The sequence below is a fragment of the Schistocerca piceifrons genome, chromosome 2 (genome assembly GCF_021461385.2).
Source record: "Schistocerca piceifrons isolate TAMUIC-IGC-003096 chromosome 2, iqSchPice1.1, whole genome shotgun sequence".
NCBI classification, from domain to species: domain Eukaryota; kingdom Metazoa; phylum Arthropoda; class Insecta; order Orthoptera; family Acrididae; genus Schistocerca; species Schistocerca piceifrons.
The window spans coordinates 618,172,076-618,192,847 of NC_060139.1; the positions used below are offsets into that span (position 1 = coordinate 618,172,076).

The 20,772-nt window shown below is 41.6% G+C and overlaps 1 protein-coding gene across 1 annotated transcript in view; it reads left to right on the top strand.

Moving 5' to 3' along the window:
• The window catches only part of LOC124775673 (collagenase-like), a 59,705-nt gene that overhangs the window by 38,207 nt on the left and 726 nt on the right, over positions 1-20,772 (top strand). Inside the window, exons 4-6 of the mRNA XM_047250500.1 lie at positions 11,208-11,380; positions 16,146-16,244; positions 16,406-16,545. Coding sequence (XP_047106456.1) covers positions 11,208-11,380; positions 16,146-16,244; positions 16,406-16,545 — 412 coding nt within the window. The remainder of the gene's footprint in view (positions 1-11,207; positions 11,381-16,145; positions 16,245-16,405; positions 16,546-20,772) is intronic.

The window sequence follows — 20,772 nt, forward strand, 5'->3', positions numbered from 1 at the left end:
CGATAAACCGCAATTGCAATAGGCTACAATCCGACCTTTATCTAAGTCGGAAACGTGATGGTACGCATTTCTCCTCCTTACACGAGGCATCACAACAACGTTTCACCAGGCAACGCCTGTCAACTGCTGTTTGTGTATGAGAAATCGGTTGGAAACGTTCGTCATGTCAGCACGTTGTAGGTGTCGCCACCGGCGCCAACGTTGTGTGAATGCTCTGAAAAGCTAATCATTTGCATATCACAGCATCTTCTTCCTGTCGGTTAAATTTCACGTTTGTAACACGTCATCTTCGTGGTGTAGCAATTTTAATGGCCAGTAGTGTATTTTGATATTTGATAACTCATTCATCAAAATCTAGCTACTTCTCATTGACCTAGAATCGTGAAATTCGGCAGGCAGCGGTGTTTCACAGGACAGTTATAGGAACAAACCGAAAGGGTGGATTTGTAGTTATATCACCCAAACAAAAATTTTTTTTGACATTTACTATCTAACTGTGCGTCTGTCCATCCGTGAGATAAGACACCTTTTCCTCAGAAACGGGTAGAGTATCGAGTGAAAATTTATGTCACTTACTAAGGTACATAGTCCCTTTCGCTGTAATAAACGCAAGTTTCTAAGTCAACCCAATCAAAAGATACGGCCATGTATGTCACATGTTATAATACTCGCAAACTCATTCACTAAAACCTATAAAGTACTTGCCCTTGGCCTAGAATTATGAAATTTGGCAGGAAGCAAGGTATCACGGCAGAAGTGAAGAAAAAAATCCGAAAATCGTGAATTGGTAACTATACCACAAGGAAAAAATATCTTTCTTATTTTTTGTCCAGCTGTCTGTCCATCCATCTTAACAGACGGAACCCTTCCTCTCAGGAACGTCCAGACGTATCAAGTTGATATTTATGCCACACAGTGACATCTATAGTCCCTTGGCGGTATAAAAACCTTAAGCTTTAAATCAATTAAATCAATACATCAGCCATTTATGTCATATATTCTCACTCGCAAACTCATTAATCAAAATATAGGGTAGTTACCGTTGGCCTAGAATCGTAACATTTTGCAAGAAGAAAGGCTTCATAATACGAGTAAAGGGAAAAAAACAGAAATTGATAATTTATCATTATATCACACGAAAAAAGTCATTTGTTATCCGGCTGACTATGTCCGTCCGTCTGTTAAGATCTCTCTTTCTCAGGAACGGGTAGACGCGTCAAGGTGAAATTTATATCACAAAGCAAACTCATTCTTTAAAACCTATAAGGTCTAACAAGAAATGAGGTTTCACAGTGCGACTAAAGAAAAAAAACAGAAATTTGGTAATTTTTGCCGCGCGAAATTAGCCGAGCGGTCTGGGGGCGTTGCAGTCATGGACTGTGCGGCTGGTCCCGGCGGAGGTTGGAGTCCTCCCTCGGGCATGGGTGTGTGTGTTTGTCCTTAGGGTAATTTGGGTTAAGTAGTGTGTAAGCTTAGGGACTGATGACCTTAGCAGTTAAGTCCCATAAGATTTCACACACATTTGAACATTTTTTTAATTTTTAATTACAACACACAATTTTTTTCTTTTGTCATTTGTTATCCGACTTCAAACTTACAACATTTCAGGGGACCAGTATCTTGTCAGTATTAGTGTCGATAGCAGGTCACAATAGTCAAGACTCTCAACTCCTACGATGGATGAACTGCCTATATGCATAATCAAGTCCGTACGGAAGCGTCAGAGCCTGAGTCCTACTGGCATCTGATCAGTTTTCTTTCTTTCTTTCTTTTTAGATACCAGCACATTTATATTGGTCCCCGATTATTCTTCTCATGATCCAGCTGGCCCACACTTTACTTCCGTATAGTGCAGTACTCCAGACTTACACTTTCAAGAACGATATTCAGAGTTTCATAAACATATCTGATAAAAGCAGAATTCATTTGCTGAAGAAAGCTTTCTTGGTCTATGACAGTCTACTTCCGATATTTTTCTTACTCCGACCATAACGCGTAATTTTGCTGTCGAGAGAGGAGAGCTGTTTCACGCCTTCCATTACAGTGTCACTCCCAATTATTACCTTAAACAAGTGGTCCTTCTCCTTTCTGCTACTCTCCGTTTACTTCATTTTTACTCTGTTTATCCTTACTCCGTACTCCATGCCACGTAAGCTGTCTATTCCTTTCAAAAGATCTTATGAGCCTTACGCACATCCTGCCACCAGCGTTGTGTTGTGTGCGAAGTTAAATACTAATATCTCTTCCTTCCCTCTAAATGTGCTTTCGCTTTCCTGATTACACCTCCGAGCCACAAGGTCAAAAGCAGCGATGTCAAGCTGCAACCCGACCTTACTCTGTTCTTAAATTTATTTTCCTTGATATTCTAGTTTTTACGTCCATTTGGGTTTTGTAGATATTCATTATTCGTAAGTTTCTGAGCCTTAGCCCCCATCTTCTAAGGACCGTGCATCCCTTGTCCTATCTTAATGTGTCGAAGGCTTTCTCTAGACCTGTAGATTTCCTGATTTTTCCTCATTCTACTTTCCATTACCAAGCGCAGCGTCAGAATTGTCGCTCTGGTGTCTTTTCCCTTCCTGAAACCAAACCGATCATCCAGTACACCGTAATTCTTTTCATTGCTTCTGAAATATTTTGTCGCCACTGCCTCAGTGAATTTTCCACTTCGTCTCATTCTGCTGTAAATTTTCAGTATTTCATTCTATCGTAATCAGTTTCTTTTTTCTTTATCCTCTTGAATTTCAGCCTGCTGTTCATGGGTATAGATTTATAGACTGAGTCAATATCCGGGTCGAAGTTTAGGATTTGTTTTCTAAATTTTTGTCTATATCCCTTTGCTGCCTGATCTTTTCCATATATACGCTATTCTCTTGTGGTGTTGGAAGAGCGTCTTTGCTACAACAAACTGAAACCTACATTCAGTTCCCTGCCACTTAACAGCGTTCGAGTCCCCTAAGACTAACACATTCGCATCGACATTCACGCATTTCATCAATTTCTCTATTTCCTTATCAGAAGCTTGCTATGTTGATATGTAAATTTGTACAATGATGATTGGTGTTTGTTTAGTCTCAGTCCTCAGAAGAATAATTCATTCTGCTGCTCATATAAATCATGCTCTTATCTAGTTTCTGGTCAAATGATGCTAACACCTCATACACCATCCACTGATGCTATCGTCATTACCCTATAATAGACTGAGCAGAAATCTATGCTTCCATTTCATTTTCTAAAAGGTCTAACTGTAGCCTGCTCACCCTTATTTTCAGATTCTTCATTTTCTCTAACATTCTACTTAGCCTTATTCGTCTTCCTCCTCATAACCCGCTCCTTGGTAGATTCCACCGGAGGTCTCCAGAACTCTTTGTGTAGGAAGAGGTCATCATAAAATGGTTCAAATGGCTCTGAGCACTATGGGACGTAACATCTTAGGTCATCAGTCCCCTAGAACTTAGAACTACTTAAACCTAACTAACCTAAGGACATCACACACATCCATGCCCGAGGCAGGATTCGAACCTGCGACCGTAGCAGCCTCGCGGTTCCGGACTGCAGCGCTAGAACCGCACGGCCACCGCGGCCGGCAGGTCATCATAAAATTACTTTCTGAAGACAGCATATCCTGTGGATACACCTACTGCGTCTTTAATGCGGTGGATTCCATTGACTTAGCACCCTCATGCCGTTGATCATTACTGACTCTTTCGCTATTAAGGGCGCTTCCCGTCCCGTGGGAAAGGGTCTACCCTAAACCTCTACCCGCTGCTCAGCCCATTCCTTATAGCAGAAGTGTTAGACATTGTTGATTTCACACGTACAGGTTTCTTGAAACATAATCTCGCCGATAAGTGTTTTGGCATCACTGATTACTGATCGTTGCAGATTCACCTCACCGGACAAAATATAGTGACTGACAAAGGAAATTAAGCACCCGGAGGGCATGATCGGATGCCAACGTAACTTTGTGCATGTACACACCATCGGCGCGTGTATAAATTATTAGAGCTGTATTTCTCGGTGACAGGCAGAACGACCACCAGAAAGCATTAGTGTTATTCAAGGCAGGGTGTACAAGGGGCGTAAACAGCGTCAGATGCTGAATGATGACAGCGAAGGATACAGAGGTGCAGCACACTCGTATGAGAGAACGTCATCAGCACATATCACAGTTTAAAATGTGTGTTATTGTGTATCTCCATTACGCCGGCCCGTCGAATGGTGCAATATCCAGATTTGTGGGCCATTTGGAGGTGACAGTGGCCAGACGTTTGCTTGCATGGGGAAGTGAGGGCAGGCATATTCGTCGTCAATGTTGCAGTCGACCACGTCTGACTTCCTTGATGGAGTATCGCCGTACAGTGCAGCAGGCACGTCGCAACACTTCCACATCTGCACCTGCCATCGGAGAGTAAGGTCAAATGGTTCAAATGGCTCTGAGCACTATGGGACTTAACATCTGAAGTCATCAGTCCCCTAGAACTTAGAATTACTTAAACCTAACTAACCTAAGGACATCACACACATCCACGCCCGAGGCAGGATTCGAACCTGCGACTGTAGCAGCAGCGCGGTTCCAGACTGAAGCGCCTAGAACCGCTCGGCCACACCGGCCGCGGAGAGTAAGTAATGGACCTGCTGTAACTTTGTGTTTCATCTGTAGGAGACTAAAAGTAGTCGGGGTAAGGAATTACCGTCCGTGCGTAGACGGCCGTTAACACCATGAAACAAACGGCTGCCCCTGAAGAGGTGCACGACCTGGTAGCAAGGATTGCTGATGAATAGCCTCACATTGTATTCAGTGGTGAATCGTGGTTGTGCGCTACTTTGGATGACCGTCGCCAGCTTCTTGGCGTGAAGGGCCTTGGGATATAACCTTATATCACGGGTCAATGTGATTGCTCAACGGTACATCATGCGTCCTCAAGTGACAATATCGTGGTGCCATTGTTTCAACAGGACAATCCTCGTCCACATACGGAACGTGTCTATGAAATTTCTGCATGGTTTTGAGACCGTGTGTGGGCAGTAAGATCACTAGATCTTTCCCCGACAGAACGTATATGGGATCAATTCGGGTGACAACTCTGTCCCAGCGCTAGTACCCAAGAAGTCAAAGACTATAGCCCGATTAAAATTACTTGATAGTTGACACTTCACGGGCTGGTGCTGGTTTCCTCAATCAGAGCGCTCAACGTCACTCCCTAACTGTTCACCGTTGCCAAACTGCCACAACAAATGGTAAGTTCACCTTGTCCGGCTTTCTTTCTTGTTGCATTTCTATCCAGAATCCTGGATTTGGCCCTTTAATTTCGAGCTTCATCTCACATGATAGATAACCACAAAACAACACACACACACACACACACACACACACACACATACATACACAACGATCCTAACGATATAAACACATATATCATCCACAGCACTAACCAAATGCTACTGGATCCCGTACTAGACGCGATTCAGCGTCACATAGTTAGTTATTATAACACAGAGATCGGCTTACATTAGAAAAGTTTCTCATGAGATTAAGTGAAGGCAACCTTTTAAAGGCATTCGTTGCTACTGCATTGTCAAAATACGCATCGTAGAGTTGTAGAGCAAAGCTTAGCGCATCAGCCTGTCGTGCTGGAGATCGAAGGTTCGAAACTCGCGAAACACAGCGATTTTTTTATTTCTAAGTCTAATCAGAATACTTTCATTATTATTTTTATTCAATTAATTAATTTAAATGAATTTCTTAATTTCGAAAACTTAACTTCTAAGGTCATCAGTCCCCTAGAACTTTGAACTAATTAAACCTAACTAACCTAAGGACATCACACACATCCATGCCCGAGGCAGCATTCGAACCTGCGACCGTAGCGGTCGCGTGGATCCAGACTGTAGCGCCTCGAACCGCTCGGCCACCCCGGCGGGCTGATCCTGCCTCGGGCATGGATGTTTGTGATGTCCTTAGGTTAGTTAGGTTTAAGTAGTTCTAAGTTCTAGGGAACTGATGACGTCAGAAGTTAAGTCCCATAGTGCTCAGAGCCAAAACACGTTATCACACAATAAAGCAAGCAATAAATTAATAAAATGTGGGTTGGACACTTCAGTGATGAGAGCTCTTCCTCAAATTATGAGTAATTTCGATCACTACCCCCTTTATGCAGCTCGCAAAAACAACACTAAAATATCCTACGGAATACAATCATTCGTCCCACCGTAATTTGCAATGAAGGTGATTGTATGGCAAGCCAGAAAGAATACGACCGGATGAGACGTATTAATTTTCACTGAGAACATTTATTCTTAAATTGGCGTAATGAAAATAAAAAGGGGGAACGTAATAATTCAGTAGCTGGTTGCTGCCTGAACATTAAACAATATACAAAAACACGTTAAGATGAAACCACTTCCTTCATTGTGATCAGTTATATGGGGAGTTAAAGGAGAGAAAAAGGAACGTATAGACTCATGCACTCAGACCTGATTCACGCATGAGGATAAAGTTCGGAGAGAAATTAATCATGACCATAAGCATGCGATTACGGCAAAGAGATTTATAGCGACTGATCAACGGGAACAAGTGGTAGATACGGGAACTTCCGTCCACAATACAGATGATGAAACACGTGGGTGAATAAATTACTCATCGAGCAAAATTTTGTTGAAACAGATAAAAATTACGGAAAAAATAATATACAACTACGAAAGTTAGATTAAATCATGAGGGAACTGCGAACTGATCAACGAGACCAGGAAAGCAGAATGTCCCACGAGTTCATGCAAAACGTGGTCCTCACAGATAAAAGAAGTTACTAAAATCCAACAAATTTATGAAAATATAGGTTTTCAAATAGCACGTTAGATACTGATCATTTAATCTAATTATAATTACACACTGAGAGAAATTCGAGTTGAGGGCTCACTAAACGAAGAACACGTAGAAATAGATGGAACAAAGCACACGCTGAAATCCGTACATCTAATCACACATGAAGCTGAGTAGGAAACGACACAAATTAGAACAGAGAGAAACACCGCGAACGTAGACAACTATTCTCACACCACACAAGATAAAGGTCACCCTAACTTGACCTAATGATCACTTGGTGCCGAACATTCCAAGCCACAATGCTCCAAAGGAACGAAGCAAAGCCAGATTACCGAATAAATCGAAACTCTTGACATTAGAGATGGATTACACTTTAAACTGAACTCGTTCTGGACAAGGACATAAAATGCTTCAGTTACGATGAGGAACTTACGCATCCACAACGACATTACAGTAGCAAGACCACCTTAAGAACTACGAACTGGACTTATCAGCAGCAAGCAGCAGAGTGCTTATCTAACGATAGCGACCACACAGTGACCCAGGTGAAACGGAAATACCAGAGGTGTTTCTTCCGCCACCAACGTAACAGACGAACAAGACACGGACAGTGGGGATAGACGTCTTTGTGCACCTATAAAGGAACACTAAAGTGGTTATGCTGTACCCCCAGCAGACGGAGAGCATCTAGAGCGCCATCTGCCTTATAAACCCGAGAAAATACATGTACTCTCTCATCCTTTCATACAAAACGCAAATTAAAGGAGGGGAAACGATAATAAAGGATACCATTATAGAAATACTGGTGTGGATTACACAGGATGGGGCAAAGAAGTACATAGCGCTTAAAATTTCTGATTCAGAACGCATCTAAACGTCACATCTTACTGGATTTGCATCAGTTCTACTGCTCATTCGTTCTGTACGAGTTTGATGACGTACACCGCGGATAAGCGGTGTAGAAAATGAGACGAGAACTAGTTAAAATAGGTGAAATGTCTTATGAAACGATTCTATAGAGACGTTTCAACTATTCATGTAGTACATAATATACCCTGATTCTGTCTCGGTAATAAATGAGATTTAGCACTGTATTAAGAAACCATGCAAAAATTTTAATCTCTTAAATAAACGTCGCTGCCAGAGATAGTGGTTTAAATACGAATAAAAAGTTTGTTTTAGCTAGTTTATTTTAAATTTTGTTAACGAAAACTGCAGATACGAGTCAAAAGTTTGTTTTAACTAGTTTCTCGGTTAACCTGCCGCCTCAAACTCATGCCATAAATGTGGGAGCGTCGCCAGTTTCATTAAAGTCAGACTTATTACCTGACGACGATGACGGAGGCAATCATCGGAAGTTTGAGATCTTATGTGAACTTCACGCTGCAAGTTAACCGAGAGCTTTTTATGCAAGGATTTCCCCTGAAAGACTCTGTAGTATAATGTTGGTTATATTTTTCTGCTGCTGAGGTTAGAGATGGTCAGTTAATGCTGCTTACTACTACACCAGGTATTTGAGATCGCTGCCACAACACAAAGTACTACATCTTTCGTGGTCGCTGTTAACGACAGCAGCGCAATAGTTGGGTTTATCCTCGTCATAAATTTTTTCCACATTTTCTGTTGCTGAGGATTGGAGGGATTCAGTTCGAACGTCCCCGCCTCCTCGTGCTGCTATAAGCAGACACAGCTTGCCATCCAATCAAGAACTGTGTTCGGTGACGTTCCTGACAACCGACACTAGGAGTAGAGTGAGACAATCTATATACAGAAGGGTCCAAAAAATGTATGCATTGTTCAAAAGTCCTTAACTTGCAAACTAATTGACGGAGTTGTCTCATTTTTGGTGACTTTAGCTTTAAATCCAGCTTAAAGATATCACTGTAGGTGTTCGAAATGGTCACCATTAACATCCACAGACAAACGATGCCGCCGAACTGCAGCACTAACTATTGACTGCAACGTGTTCAGTTGGATATTTGTACATGAATGTACGATGGATTCTCGAAGTTCACCCAATGTGCGTGGCTTTTGTCGATAAACGACGTCCTTTAGTGTTCCTCACAGGTAAAAGCCCAGAGGAGTTAGGTGTGGGGAACGTGGTGGATACTCCACAGCACCTCTACGTGGTAGATTTTCGGCGAGATACGCCCTAACACGATTTTGGCAGTGGGCTGGGGCACCATCTTGTTGAAAGTAAACTCTTCCGTCTCCATACAAGTCTCGGATGGCAGGTAAAATGGATGTCTGAAGCTTCTGAAGGTACACCTCACTGGTAACCGTGCCGTCAAAGAAGGAGGGCCCAATCAAGCCCCGGTAATACAACCCACACCACACATTTACTCCTGGCAAATTCACGGCTTTGTTTACATGGACGATAGGATTTGCGGCGGCCCAGTAGATGCAATTGTTGCCATTTACTGTACCATTGAGTTTGAACTGTGCCTCACCAGACCACACAGTCACCTCTGCAAACCCTTCATCGTTGCGCACCATGTTAGTAAACCACTCGCAGTACTCCATTCTACGATCTGGGTCGTCCTCGTTCATTGCGTGTAGCAATCGTGAGATGTAGCACTTCCTCTTTGTTGTCTTCAAAACACTAAAGGACGTCGTTTATCGACAAAAGCCACGCACATTGGATGAACTTCGAGAATCCATCGTACATTCATGCGCAAATATCCAACTGAACACGTTGCAGTCAGTAGTTCGTGCTGCAGTTTAGCGGCATCGTTTGTGTGTGGATGTTAATGGTGACCATTTCGAACACCTATAGCGATATCATTAAGTTGGACTTTAAGCTACACTTTCACCAGAAATGAGACAACTCCGTCAATTAGTTTGCAAGTTATGGACTTTTAAACAGTGTATACATTTTTTTTGACCCCTCTGTATATAAAAGGCAACGTCCTGACTGACTACCTCATCATCGTCCAGCCCAAACCGCTAAAGGACAGAAACGTGGGATTTTTAGGTGTTGATCTCATACTGTAGGCGTCGTTCAAGAAGGGATCTTTCTCAATTCCATCCCTAAGGGGGCAAAAGAGGATACGTCGCTACGAAGACAGCTTTGAAGCTAGACCAACAAAAATTGGTATCTGGTTTCTCAGTCAGAGATAAAAAAATACGTGATTCAGTATTTTCGGAAATTTAATCCCTGTTGGGGTGCAATAGTGGGCGGAGATTTTTTAAAGTAAATCATTATTAAAGAACTACTAAAGTGTTTTAAGATACATCAACCAAAACACGTATATGATATCTCAGTTACGAATAAAAAATACGTGGTTTATTGGTTTTGGAAATTCAATCCCTAAGCTGATGAAACAGAGGATGAAACTTTTTATGAGATATTTCATTGTTAAAGCATTTTTAAAGCTAAATCCATGAAAATTGGTATTTGGCTTCTTTTTTAGAAATAAAAAGATAGGTGTTTCACTCTCTTTGGAAAATCAATTCCGAAGGGGGCCAAAATAGGGGATGAAAAGTTTTATGAAATTATTTCATTATGAAAGAGCTTTCAGAGCTAAATTTATGAAAATTTCTATTTAGCTTCTCTGTTAGAAATAAAAAAATACGCGTTTCACCTCTTTTTGCTAACTCAACTCCGAAGGGGATGAACTTTTTAAAGAAAGCATTTCGTTATATTAAAAAAAATTAAGAGTAAATGTAGTTTTCAGTTAGATATAAAGAAATACGTATTAGAGGTGGAAAAAGTTTCTATGGGAATATCAGCACGAGAACGCAAAAGGCTTGATTAACAAAAACCATTCGGAAACAATCATGTTTCTATGGCCTTAATTAGCGAGAAAAATTTTGGAAGGTGTTGCAATTTGTGAACGCAATAAAAATTCGATAAAAAAATACAGAAATCTGTGCAAACAACAGAGCCTACGCGAGTGAAGCAGTGGGGGCTAACCTAGTAGTTCATAAAATCAGAATGTGTCACCGGCCCATCGCTCTGTAACACAAGTTGGTCCATATACGAACATTACGTAAACGTAGAACAATAAAGGCGTTTTCTCGTAACTTCTTTTATCTTTGTTTTCTGCTACCATAAAACTAACGTTCTGACCATCTCCACCTCTCCCCTTGCGCATCACATCCAGGAAAGTCGTCGGTCCCAAAAATGCGCGCCTTTTACGATCAATGACAATTTAACCCACTGTGCGGTGACTCCGTATCACTAGAAGTCGCTCTAACAGTTTCGTAGTCCATTTATATTCTCTCCAGTAGATCCGGAGATGACATTCAGTTCCATTCATTACATTTCATCACTGGATAAAATAAAAGACAAATGATCACGACAGTTTCGCAGTGCTTTCTTTCATTCTTTATTCACGTATTTATTCAAGACCGTTTGGTATAACGTGACGTTTGTCCACAGGGTCACGGATTTCGCCATATCCCTCGGAACGCTGTCGTCCGCTCAAAACGCTGAAGGAGCTGTCACAGTGACGTCAAACCACGCCATCGTCCACCCCGACTACTGGTCCGACGGCAGCACCACCGACAACGACGTCGCGGTCGTCCATCTTTCCGAGATGGTCATGCCAAACGGTAAGGCTCACAACTTGCGTTACAGCTGTTAATAATTAGGCACTAATTTGCTTCTTTTGAACTACTCGCACAGCGCTTATTTTTTCATTGGCCCAGACTCGGATAATATTTGCGGGTTGTTTTATTGATGTAATAAGCTGGCTAAGCTACTAGGGTTACTGAAAATGATGATACAGCTGCTTATAGCTTGAAAGTGTTGTTAATAAAATTCTCTATTTAATCTTGACTGAACTGCATGTGACTGCTTTAGTCTTTAATAAAACTTGCATCTGACTGCGTATTTAACCGAGCTGAACTTTATCTGACTGCATGAAAATATTGTTGGAAAATTAATACTCAAAATACACATCTGACTGCGTGAAAGTTTAGTGGTAAAAATAAATGAAAGTCACCAACCTGCATTTGATTGCGTCTGTGGACTTGGCTCGTGCACTCCTTCCCGTTTAGCCGATAATAAAACAATATTCAACTCAGCCGTAGTGCAATGGCATAAAATTGTCATTATAGATAACTTTACTCATTTTGGCCCTGTTTGTTACTTAATAAAAATTCTGTCCTAAGTAAGTGGCTCGAAACAGCATATCCAGACACTCCGGGATGATGATGGCATTGAAACAGAGGATGACACGCGTAAAGCTGAAATACTAAACACCTTTTTCCAAAGCTGTTTCACAGAGGAAGACCGCACTGCAGTTCCTTCTCTAAATCCTCGCACAAACGAAAAGATGGCTGACACTGAAATAAGTGTCCAAGGAATAGAAAAGCAACTGAAATCACTCAACAGAGGAAAGTCCACTGGATCTGACGGGATACTAATTCGATTCTACACAGAGTATACGAAAGAACTTGCCCCCCTTCTAACAGCCGTGTACCGCAAGTCTCTAGAGGAACGGAAGGTTCCAAATGATTGGAAAAGAGCACAGGTAGTCCCAGTCTTCAAGAAGGGTCGTAGAGCAGATGCGCAAAACTGTAGGCCTATATCTCTGCCATCGATCTGTTGTAGAATTTTAGAACATGTTTTTTGCTCGCGTATCATGTCATTTCTGGAAACCCAGAATCTACTCTGTAGGAATCAACATGGATTCCGGAAACAGCGCTCGTGTGAGACCCAGTTCGCTTTATTTGTTCATGAGACCCAGAAAATATTAGATACAGGCTTCCAGGTAGATGCCATTTTCCTTGACTTCCGGAAGGCGTTCGATACAGTTCCGCACTGTCGCCTGATAAACTAAGTAAGAACCTACGGAATATCAGACCAGCTGTGTGGCTGGACTGAAGAGTTTTTAGCAAACAGAACACAGCATGTTGTTATCAATGGAGAGACGTCTACAGTCGTTAAGGTAACCTCTGGCGTGCCACAGGGGAGTGTTATGGGACCATTGCTTTTCACAATATATGTAAATGATCTAGTAGATAGTGTCGGAAGTTCCATGCGGCTTTTCGTGGATGATGCTGTAGTATACAGAGAAGTTGCAGCATTAGAAAATTGTAGCGAAATGCAGGAAGATCTGCAGCGGGTAGGCACTTGGTGCAGGGAGTGGCAACTGACCCTTAACATAGACAAATGTAATGTATTGCGAATACATAGAAAGAAGGATCCTTTATTGTATGATTATATGATAGTGGAACAAACACTGGTAGCAGTTACTTCTGTAAAAAGGAACGATTTGAAGTGGATTGATCATACAAAATTAAATGTTGGTAAGGCGGGTACCAGGTTGAGATTCATTGGGAGAGTGCTTAGAAAATGTAGCCCGTCAACAAAGGAGGTGGCTTACAAAACACTCGTTCGACCTATACTTGAGTATTGCTCATCAGTGTGGGATCCGTAATATATCGGGTTGACGGAGGAGATAGAGAAGATCCAAAGAAGTGCGGCGCGTTTCGTCACAGGGTTATTTGGTAACCGTGATAGCGTTACGGAGATGTTTAGCAAACTCAGGTGGCAGACTCCGCAAGATAGGCGCTCTGCATCGCGGTGTAGCTTGCTCGCCAGGTTTCGAGAGGGTGCGTTTCTGGATGAGGTATCGAATATATTGCTTCCCCCTACTTATACCTCCCGAGGAGATGACGAATGTAAAATTAGAGAGATTCGAGCGCTCACGGAGGCTTTCAGACAGTCGTTCTTCCCGCGAACCATACGCGACTGGAACAGGAAAGGGAGGTAATGACAGTGGCACGTAAAGTGCCCTCCGCCACACACCGTTGGGTGGCTTGCGGAGTATAAATGTAGATGTAGATGTAGATGAATAATTTGCCAACTGTGCAATGGCATATAGATTATTTTACTCTGAGTTTCGCTCAATATATAGCTTATTATGTGCGTAGCGCAAATTCTTACTTTGATGCTGTCACGACCCGGCTGCCTCCTGCAGGCATCTAGCTCCGACTCGAAACGCGTCTGCTGTCTCTGTGCATCTCGTCACCACTACTCAAACTTTTACCGCGTGCACCTAGCTCTCTTAGCTGTCAAAGATCTTACTACTCGAAGATGTACTACTCGTCCAACCTTGTGGTTGGGAACTATCGACATTTTTCACTGGCTCTATCCTGATCGAATCTCAGCACATACCTTTCAAGCTTTAAGAATACTTATTTTGTCAGCGTCTTCTAATGACTGTATGACAAACTATAATGCAGCAGACCTAAGCTGTGTAAGTGCTATGCTCGAAAAGTAAGTCTTAAGTGGACGCGTCGGTTCAGCATCCTCTTTTCAAGTCATGCTGTGGAAACCCGTCAGGTCTTTTAGCTGGTTTACGAGGTATAGTATTTGTTCATTTCCTGACCACCAAAAGGGAACGAATTCTAGGATTTCTATATAGCAAAATGCCTCAAATGGCTCTAAGCACTACGGGACTTAACATCTAAGGTCAGCAGTCCCCTAGAACTTAGAACTACTTAAACCTAACTAACCTAAGGACATCACACACATCCATGCCCGAGGCAGGATTCGAACCTGCGGCCGTAGCAGCCGTGTGGTTCCGGACTGAAGCGCCTAGAACGGCTCGTCCACTGCGGTCGGCTCTATATAGCAAATAGTACATGAATACCTTATTTCCCTCCATTGAACAATGTCCGATCCTCTACTTCGCTTTCAAATAAACTGAGATGCATTCATTATCCAAACTATTCATCAATGAACAAATGAATGAAGCCGAAAATTTTATTTCCGAGGAAGTTGCACACTGTGAAGAAACTGTCTGACTTTGGTACGATCAGAATAGCTACATTTTACATCGATAGGTTAAATTTCCTTCGAGTGGGTAGAGCATTTCGCTTGAATTAGCTTGTTAAATGTAAAAATTTCAAGTTTCGCAATAGCTATCATCAAAGTGACTGATTAACAGTCAGAGATACCCTTAAGACACCCAGTCACTAAATCTATTATATGAAAAATATACAAGGGTACATATACGATAATGTAACTTTGACTGTTTGAGAAAAAATTGAACTAAATTTTGCACATATTGTCATTATGTTATTGTTTTTTTTTCATTTTTTTATCAAATAATTTGATCAGGACGTTCCTGGACCTATTGGAACACAGGCTATCTTATGAGGAACATTTTCTCCGATGTTAGTTTACTTCTTAGTAATTAGATAAAGAAATCTGTGTACCCGTTCTTTAATATCAGTCTTAGAACTCTCCCAAAATTTTTTAAAGTTTGTGATGTACAACAACATTTATTTCACAAAAATTAGACAGTAATGTACGTTGAAAAATTTTGTACCACAGGAGGTTGTGTTCTAGCACATAAAAAGTATTTAGCGAAGTTCACCTTGTTATCGGCAATAGTTCAGGAGAAAATATTCCTTATGAAATGGAAAATTAAATTTGCGGGAAATGCAGAAAAAATATTTTATTAGTATTTATGCCAGAAATTGGTATCTTAATGTTGGCCATAACATATGGCCTTTTAGGTCTTCACGTAACTCTTTTCTTCTAGCCTGATCCTTCTGACGTGCCCTTTTGTCAATATCTTTCACTGAGATTTCAGAACTAGCAATTCGCACATCATCAATCTTCAATACCTTTTCAGTGAAGCAACCTGCATCGAATCCTAGTCTCGTAAGTGTTCCGACTCTTCCAGTGCTGCCATGACTGACCACCAGAGAAGGATCATATGAGGAAATTTTAACAACAGTAGACGAACGAAATGTTGCTTTTCGGCATTTCTTATGAATGAGAATATTAAAGCTTTCGTTTGTGTCTTGTGTTCCACAATGTGTGCATTTCTTTAATAAATCGTAAGTAATCGCATCACAGGCTTCTACAATCTGCAGATTTCTTCTCTGATGACAGGAAACAACAAAATATCGCAAACAAGACAGACTCGATTAGAAAAGGGGGCGCGGCACTACGCTTTGGTTGAAACCAGATGGTTTTTACATCATACGTAGCACGAAATAAAATCTGAAGACTGGAGACCATGTTTCTAATGTACTACAGAAATATCTGCTTGCAAAAAAAAAAGAAAAAAAAATATTCAGCGTTCTTGACCAATTTTAGATACATCCCCCCCCCCCCCGTAACGAATACGGATAGCTGTGGCTGCTACAGCATCATCTCCCAGTGACAACCGTAACTGAGCAGGCTAAGTGTTGTGGAAGTAAACAAGCATTAGTGTGGAGAGAAGTTCGCACTACCTCTCACACTTATCAAATTGTCAAGATTTCTTCTTTTTTTTTCCTTCATCATTGCAACTATGTGACACTTTTCTTCCAAACAAAAACGAAATACAGTTGTGTGTTTGTTTACTTGCAGACGTAATAAACGTCATTCGGCTGCCGTCTGCATCTCAGGTGAACGACACGTTCGCCGGCCTGACGGCGGTGCTCAGCGGCTGGGGAAAGCTGTCTGACGGTGAGTGATCGACTGGCTGCACGTTTCCGTGGTAAACAGTTGCCCTTACCTTAGCCGAAGCATTCTGACCTTTGACGACAGCAAATCATACGTAAACGTAGCAGCCATCTAGCAACGGTAACTACTAAAATGTGTCTTACTTTCGTCTCTCTGTTGTGCAGAAAGCGACTCAGTGAGCCCCACGCTGCAGTTCACTGAACTGACCATCATCGAGAACTCCGAGTGCGAGGCGGCTTTTCCGGGCGCCATAAGCAACGACCACATCTGCACCAAGGGGGCTACCAACGAGAGTCCTTGCAATGTAAGTAAGAGTTCATTTTTGCTTCTTGTTTTTACATAATTCGAAAATCTGGGAGCCGTTTACCTGCTCGTTTAGAGCAGAGCAACATCGCTAGCTTGAGAGACAAAGAGGTGAGCCTCAACCGAATCAAATCCGCACGCCGGATCAACGACGCTTCGGTTGCCGTAAATATTTTAACCTCATAGTGTAAACAGCACAAAGTGATGTGACGACTTAAAACGGAGGGATTCAAGTGTGAAGCATTCTGGGAGCCACCCACCATGCACAGTTCTATAGATGCGCCAGTTTACACAGTTGCGACTAGTCTGACATTACTTGTGATTCAAAATTTGTAACGCTTACTGATCACACTAGACTGTCAACCAAGGATCCAAACACAACGATTCACATAAATCATCTGGTTGATGGTACTTACAGCGGCATTAGATTGTTTGCCGATGATACTGTAGCCTACAGGAAAGTGGTATCACACGAAAGTTGTGAATAAATCAGTGAGGATTTGCAGAAAATAAATGCGTGATGTAATTATTGGCAGTTATCTCTGAATATTAGTAAGTGTAACCTACCGCGTATAACAAGGCGAACATCCCCATTGATGTACGAGTACAAAATAAATGCCCAGTTTTTGGAAGGGGTAACATCCGTCAATTATCTGAGTGTGACTATTCGAAATGATTTCAAATGGAATGATCAGATTACATAAGTAACGGGCAAGGTGAACTCTAGGTTGCCGTTTATTGGTAGAATCCTGAAGCGATGCAGCCCTTCAACAAAGTAAACTGCTTACAATACGTTAGTTCGTCCAGTCTTCGAGTATTGTTCGTTTGTATGAGACACTAGTTGGGTCTGATTCAAGAGATTGATAAGGTCCAAAGAAAAGCGCCAAGATTCGTGACTGGTACATTTAGCAGTCGCGACAGCGTTACAAACCTCTTAGAAAGTTTGAAGTGGGGAACACTCGCAGATAGATGACGTGCTGAACGGAAGGGGCTGCTCACTAAATTCCGAAATCCGATCTTCGCCGAGGATGTAGAGCATATATTATTACCACCAACTTTCAAATCGCGCAATGATCACCATTCAAAGATAAGGGAAATTAGAGCTCGTACTGAGACGTTCAGGCAGTCGTTTTTCCCTCGCGCGACCGCGATCGCGATCCGTGAGTGGAACAGGGGGGGGGGGGGGGGGGAATATGGCTTTGGCGCGAATTGTGCCCTCGGCCACGCATCGCTTGGTGGCTAGCGGAGTATATATGTAGATGTAGAACTTTAGCAAGTACTCTTCAGACGATAGCTGAAGACGCCTACAAATTATTCACAGCTAACAGTTAGTCTTAATGTCAAGTCTCATATTATGCAATTTCAGAAAAGTAAGAATGACCTTTGGCATCAGAAGCAGACTTTAATGGTAATACACAACGTGAAGCACTAATCAAACATCCTCGAGATTCAGCCTTGACGTACACTAATCAAAAACCGCAGTTCAGCATGTTTTACCCTGAGAAGCATCTGTCATTGTGTTTTCCTAAAGACAAGAGTCTTGGCTTATAATGAATTTTATCATGATTTGTTGTTCCATAAAATTATCTTCTGACGCAGTGCATCTAAAGCAAGTAAAGTGTTTATTCACCAGAAACGAGCAGTAAGACTGCTGTGTACAGCTGACCACACATCATACAGAAACATCTTTAAGGTTCTATCAGCTCTTATTCACTTCAAAATATACCTACTCATTAACATTTTTTTTCTAACGCCAACAAAAAATGTTTCAACTTAACTGCGAGCTTCTATTTACTGTCATCTACACAATCATCAGACAAAAAAACAATTGTAATATAGTCTCTGCTTTTTTTGTTTTTGTTTGTTTTTCAGAATGGGATTATGTTCTCTAGCATAAAGCTATTCAACAAGCTCTAATTTAGTATATATAAAAAACTGGGAATCCCAACCAATTCAAAAGAAAATCAGAGACATACCTCATTAGCAATTCTTTCTACAAATTACCTGAGCATCTAGAGTCAAGGAGTGAAACTATCTTCTAGCTACATGGCAAGTAACAGTGTTCCTTGCATAGTTGCGACAGTAACATTTATAGATGTAAGTAAAAAAAATCAGATGTAAGCAAGTAAATATTAAGCTATCCTCAGGAGATAAATAGTAGCTATGTCCGCAGCTCGTGGTCGTGCGGTAGCGTTCTCGCTTCCCACGCCCGGGTTCCCGCGTTCCCGGGTTCAATTCCCGGCGGGGTCAGGGATTTTCTCTGCCTCGTGATGACTGGGTGTTGTGTGATGTCCTTATGTTAGGTAGGTTTAAGTAGTTCTAAGTTCTAGGGGACTGATGACCATAGATGTTAAGTCCCATAGTGCTCAGAGCCCTAGTAGCTATGTAGTACAAGTGATGAAGCAGCATCTCTTTCCAAAACGTTCTCTAATTTTCTCTCTAATTTATTTGATGAAGCCCCACTGGCGTAAACATGAATAGTAATAGTTCATTGTTAATACAGTTAACAGATTCTAGTTTCTATGTCTTGACTGTCTTTTGTTAACACTCGCAATACCAAGAGCGAGGGGAGGGTATTTTATGCCCACTTATTGTAAACTATTCAATTCCGCTATATTTTAAAATTTTGAAAAAAATATTTATTGTTTCTAATGAATTCTTCTACCAGATTTTTGAGTCAGCTTAACTCAGTAGCAGTAGATGTCACTTTTCCCAATGACTTGTCACATTCAACATTTCCAGTTTCAGGACCACATTTTCAGATCTGCATCCCTTTAAAATTATGTTTTGAGTAAAATTGAACAATATTTAACTAAATTTGCATTTTTGTAATATTTTATAGTGGGCGTTAACTAACTCACATTATTGAAAGTCCTTTCATATTGCTAATAGTGTGCTGAAATATATTTCATGTTCTGGACCCTACTTACGCACCAGTATGTCTTTAAGAAATATGTTGTTAATATAAGTCAACAACAACCACCGAATTTTGCTATAGAAAATGCGTTGGTATTGCTAGGGTTAATGCAGACCTTGACTCCTTCTACATACTTGAAGGTTTTCCTTTCAGATAGGGAATCCAGAACATGGTGAACGAATCAGTCTTCTTCACTGACTATTCTGGTTGTGGTTTGCAAGTGGTTTCTCACACAGTTTATGTGAATGCTTGTCGACTTTCCAATGCTCAGCTCAGGAATATAACATACAAACAGTTAAAATAACAATTTTTCGTGATTTGCAGGTAAATTGCATGCACGACTCCGTCCCATTGCATTAAAGTGATGAAGTACCAGCCCCCAGTCTGGAGTGTAAATGTCAGAATCAGGATGAGAAATCTCTCATCAGGTTTAACTCTGTAATGAATGCGGAAACTAAAGGCGACCTAGAACAGGTTGGATATCAGGTCCGCATTTGTTGAACTGCATCGAAACACGGCGAGGAACAAGTCAATCACTTCAAGCTACGGAATCTTCTCCTTTACTTAACTTGTGCCGAACTATTGATCATTGTATTTAAAGTGAAACAACTGCTCTAATATGGACTTGTAAGCAACATCAACGTCTTGTGAGATTCGTCGAAAAGCTAAAAGCGTCATGTTATGTTACGAAATGCCAGAGGAAAGAAGGTTTAGCTGCTGCATTGTGGCGGTGGAGGGAAGGGGGAGGGGGGGAGGGGCTATTCGGAAACTAAGGAACGACCGGTCACGACATCGAAATCACTCTGGAAATCGGATGACGATTTGCAGAGATGTTTTGAGCAGTGTCTCTAGTGGGAGGACATAGAAGCAATTCAGAGGCGGGCTGCTAGATTTGTTACTGGTAGGTTTGATCATCACGCGAGTGTTACGGAAATGCTTCAGGAACTCGGGTGGGAGTCTATAGAGGAAAGGAGGCGTTCTTTTCGTGAATCGCTACTGAGGAAATTTAGAGAACCAGCATTTGAGGCTGACTGCAGTACAATTTTACTGCCGCCAACCTATATTTCGTTGGAAGACCACAAAGATAAGATAAGAGAGATTAGGGTTCGTACAGAGGCATATAGGCAGTCATTTTCCCCTCGTTCTCTTTGGGAGTGGAACAGGGAGAGAAGATGTTAGTTGTGTTACGAGGTACCCTCCACCACGCATCGTATGGTGGATTGCGGAGTATGTATGTAGATGTAGATGTAGATGTAGATGTAGTATGCCTGCACATAGCGTTACATCGCTGTTCTCAGTTCTGAGCGCACA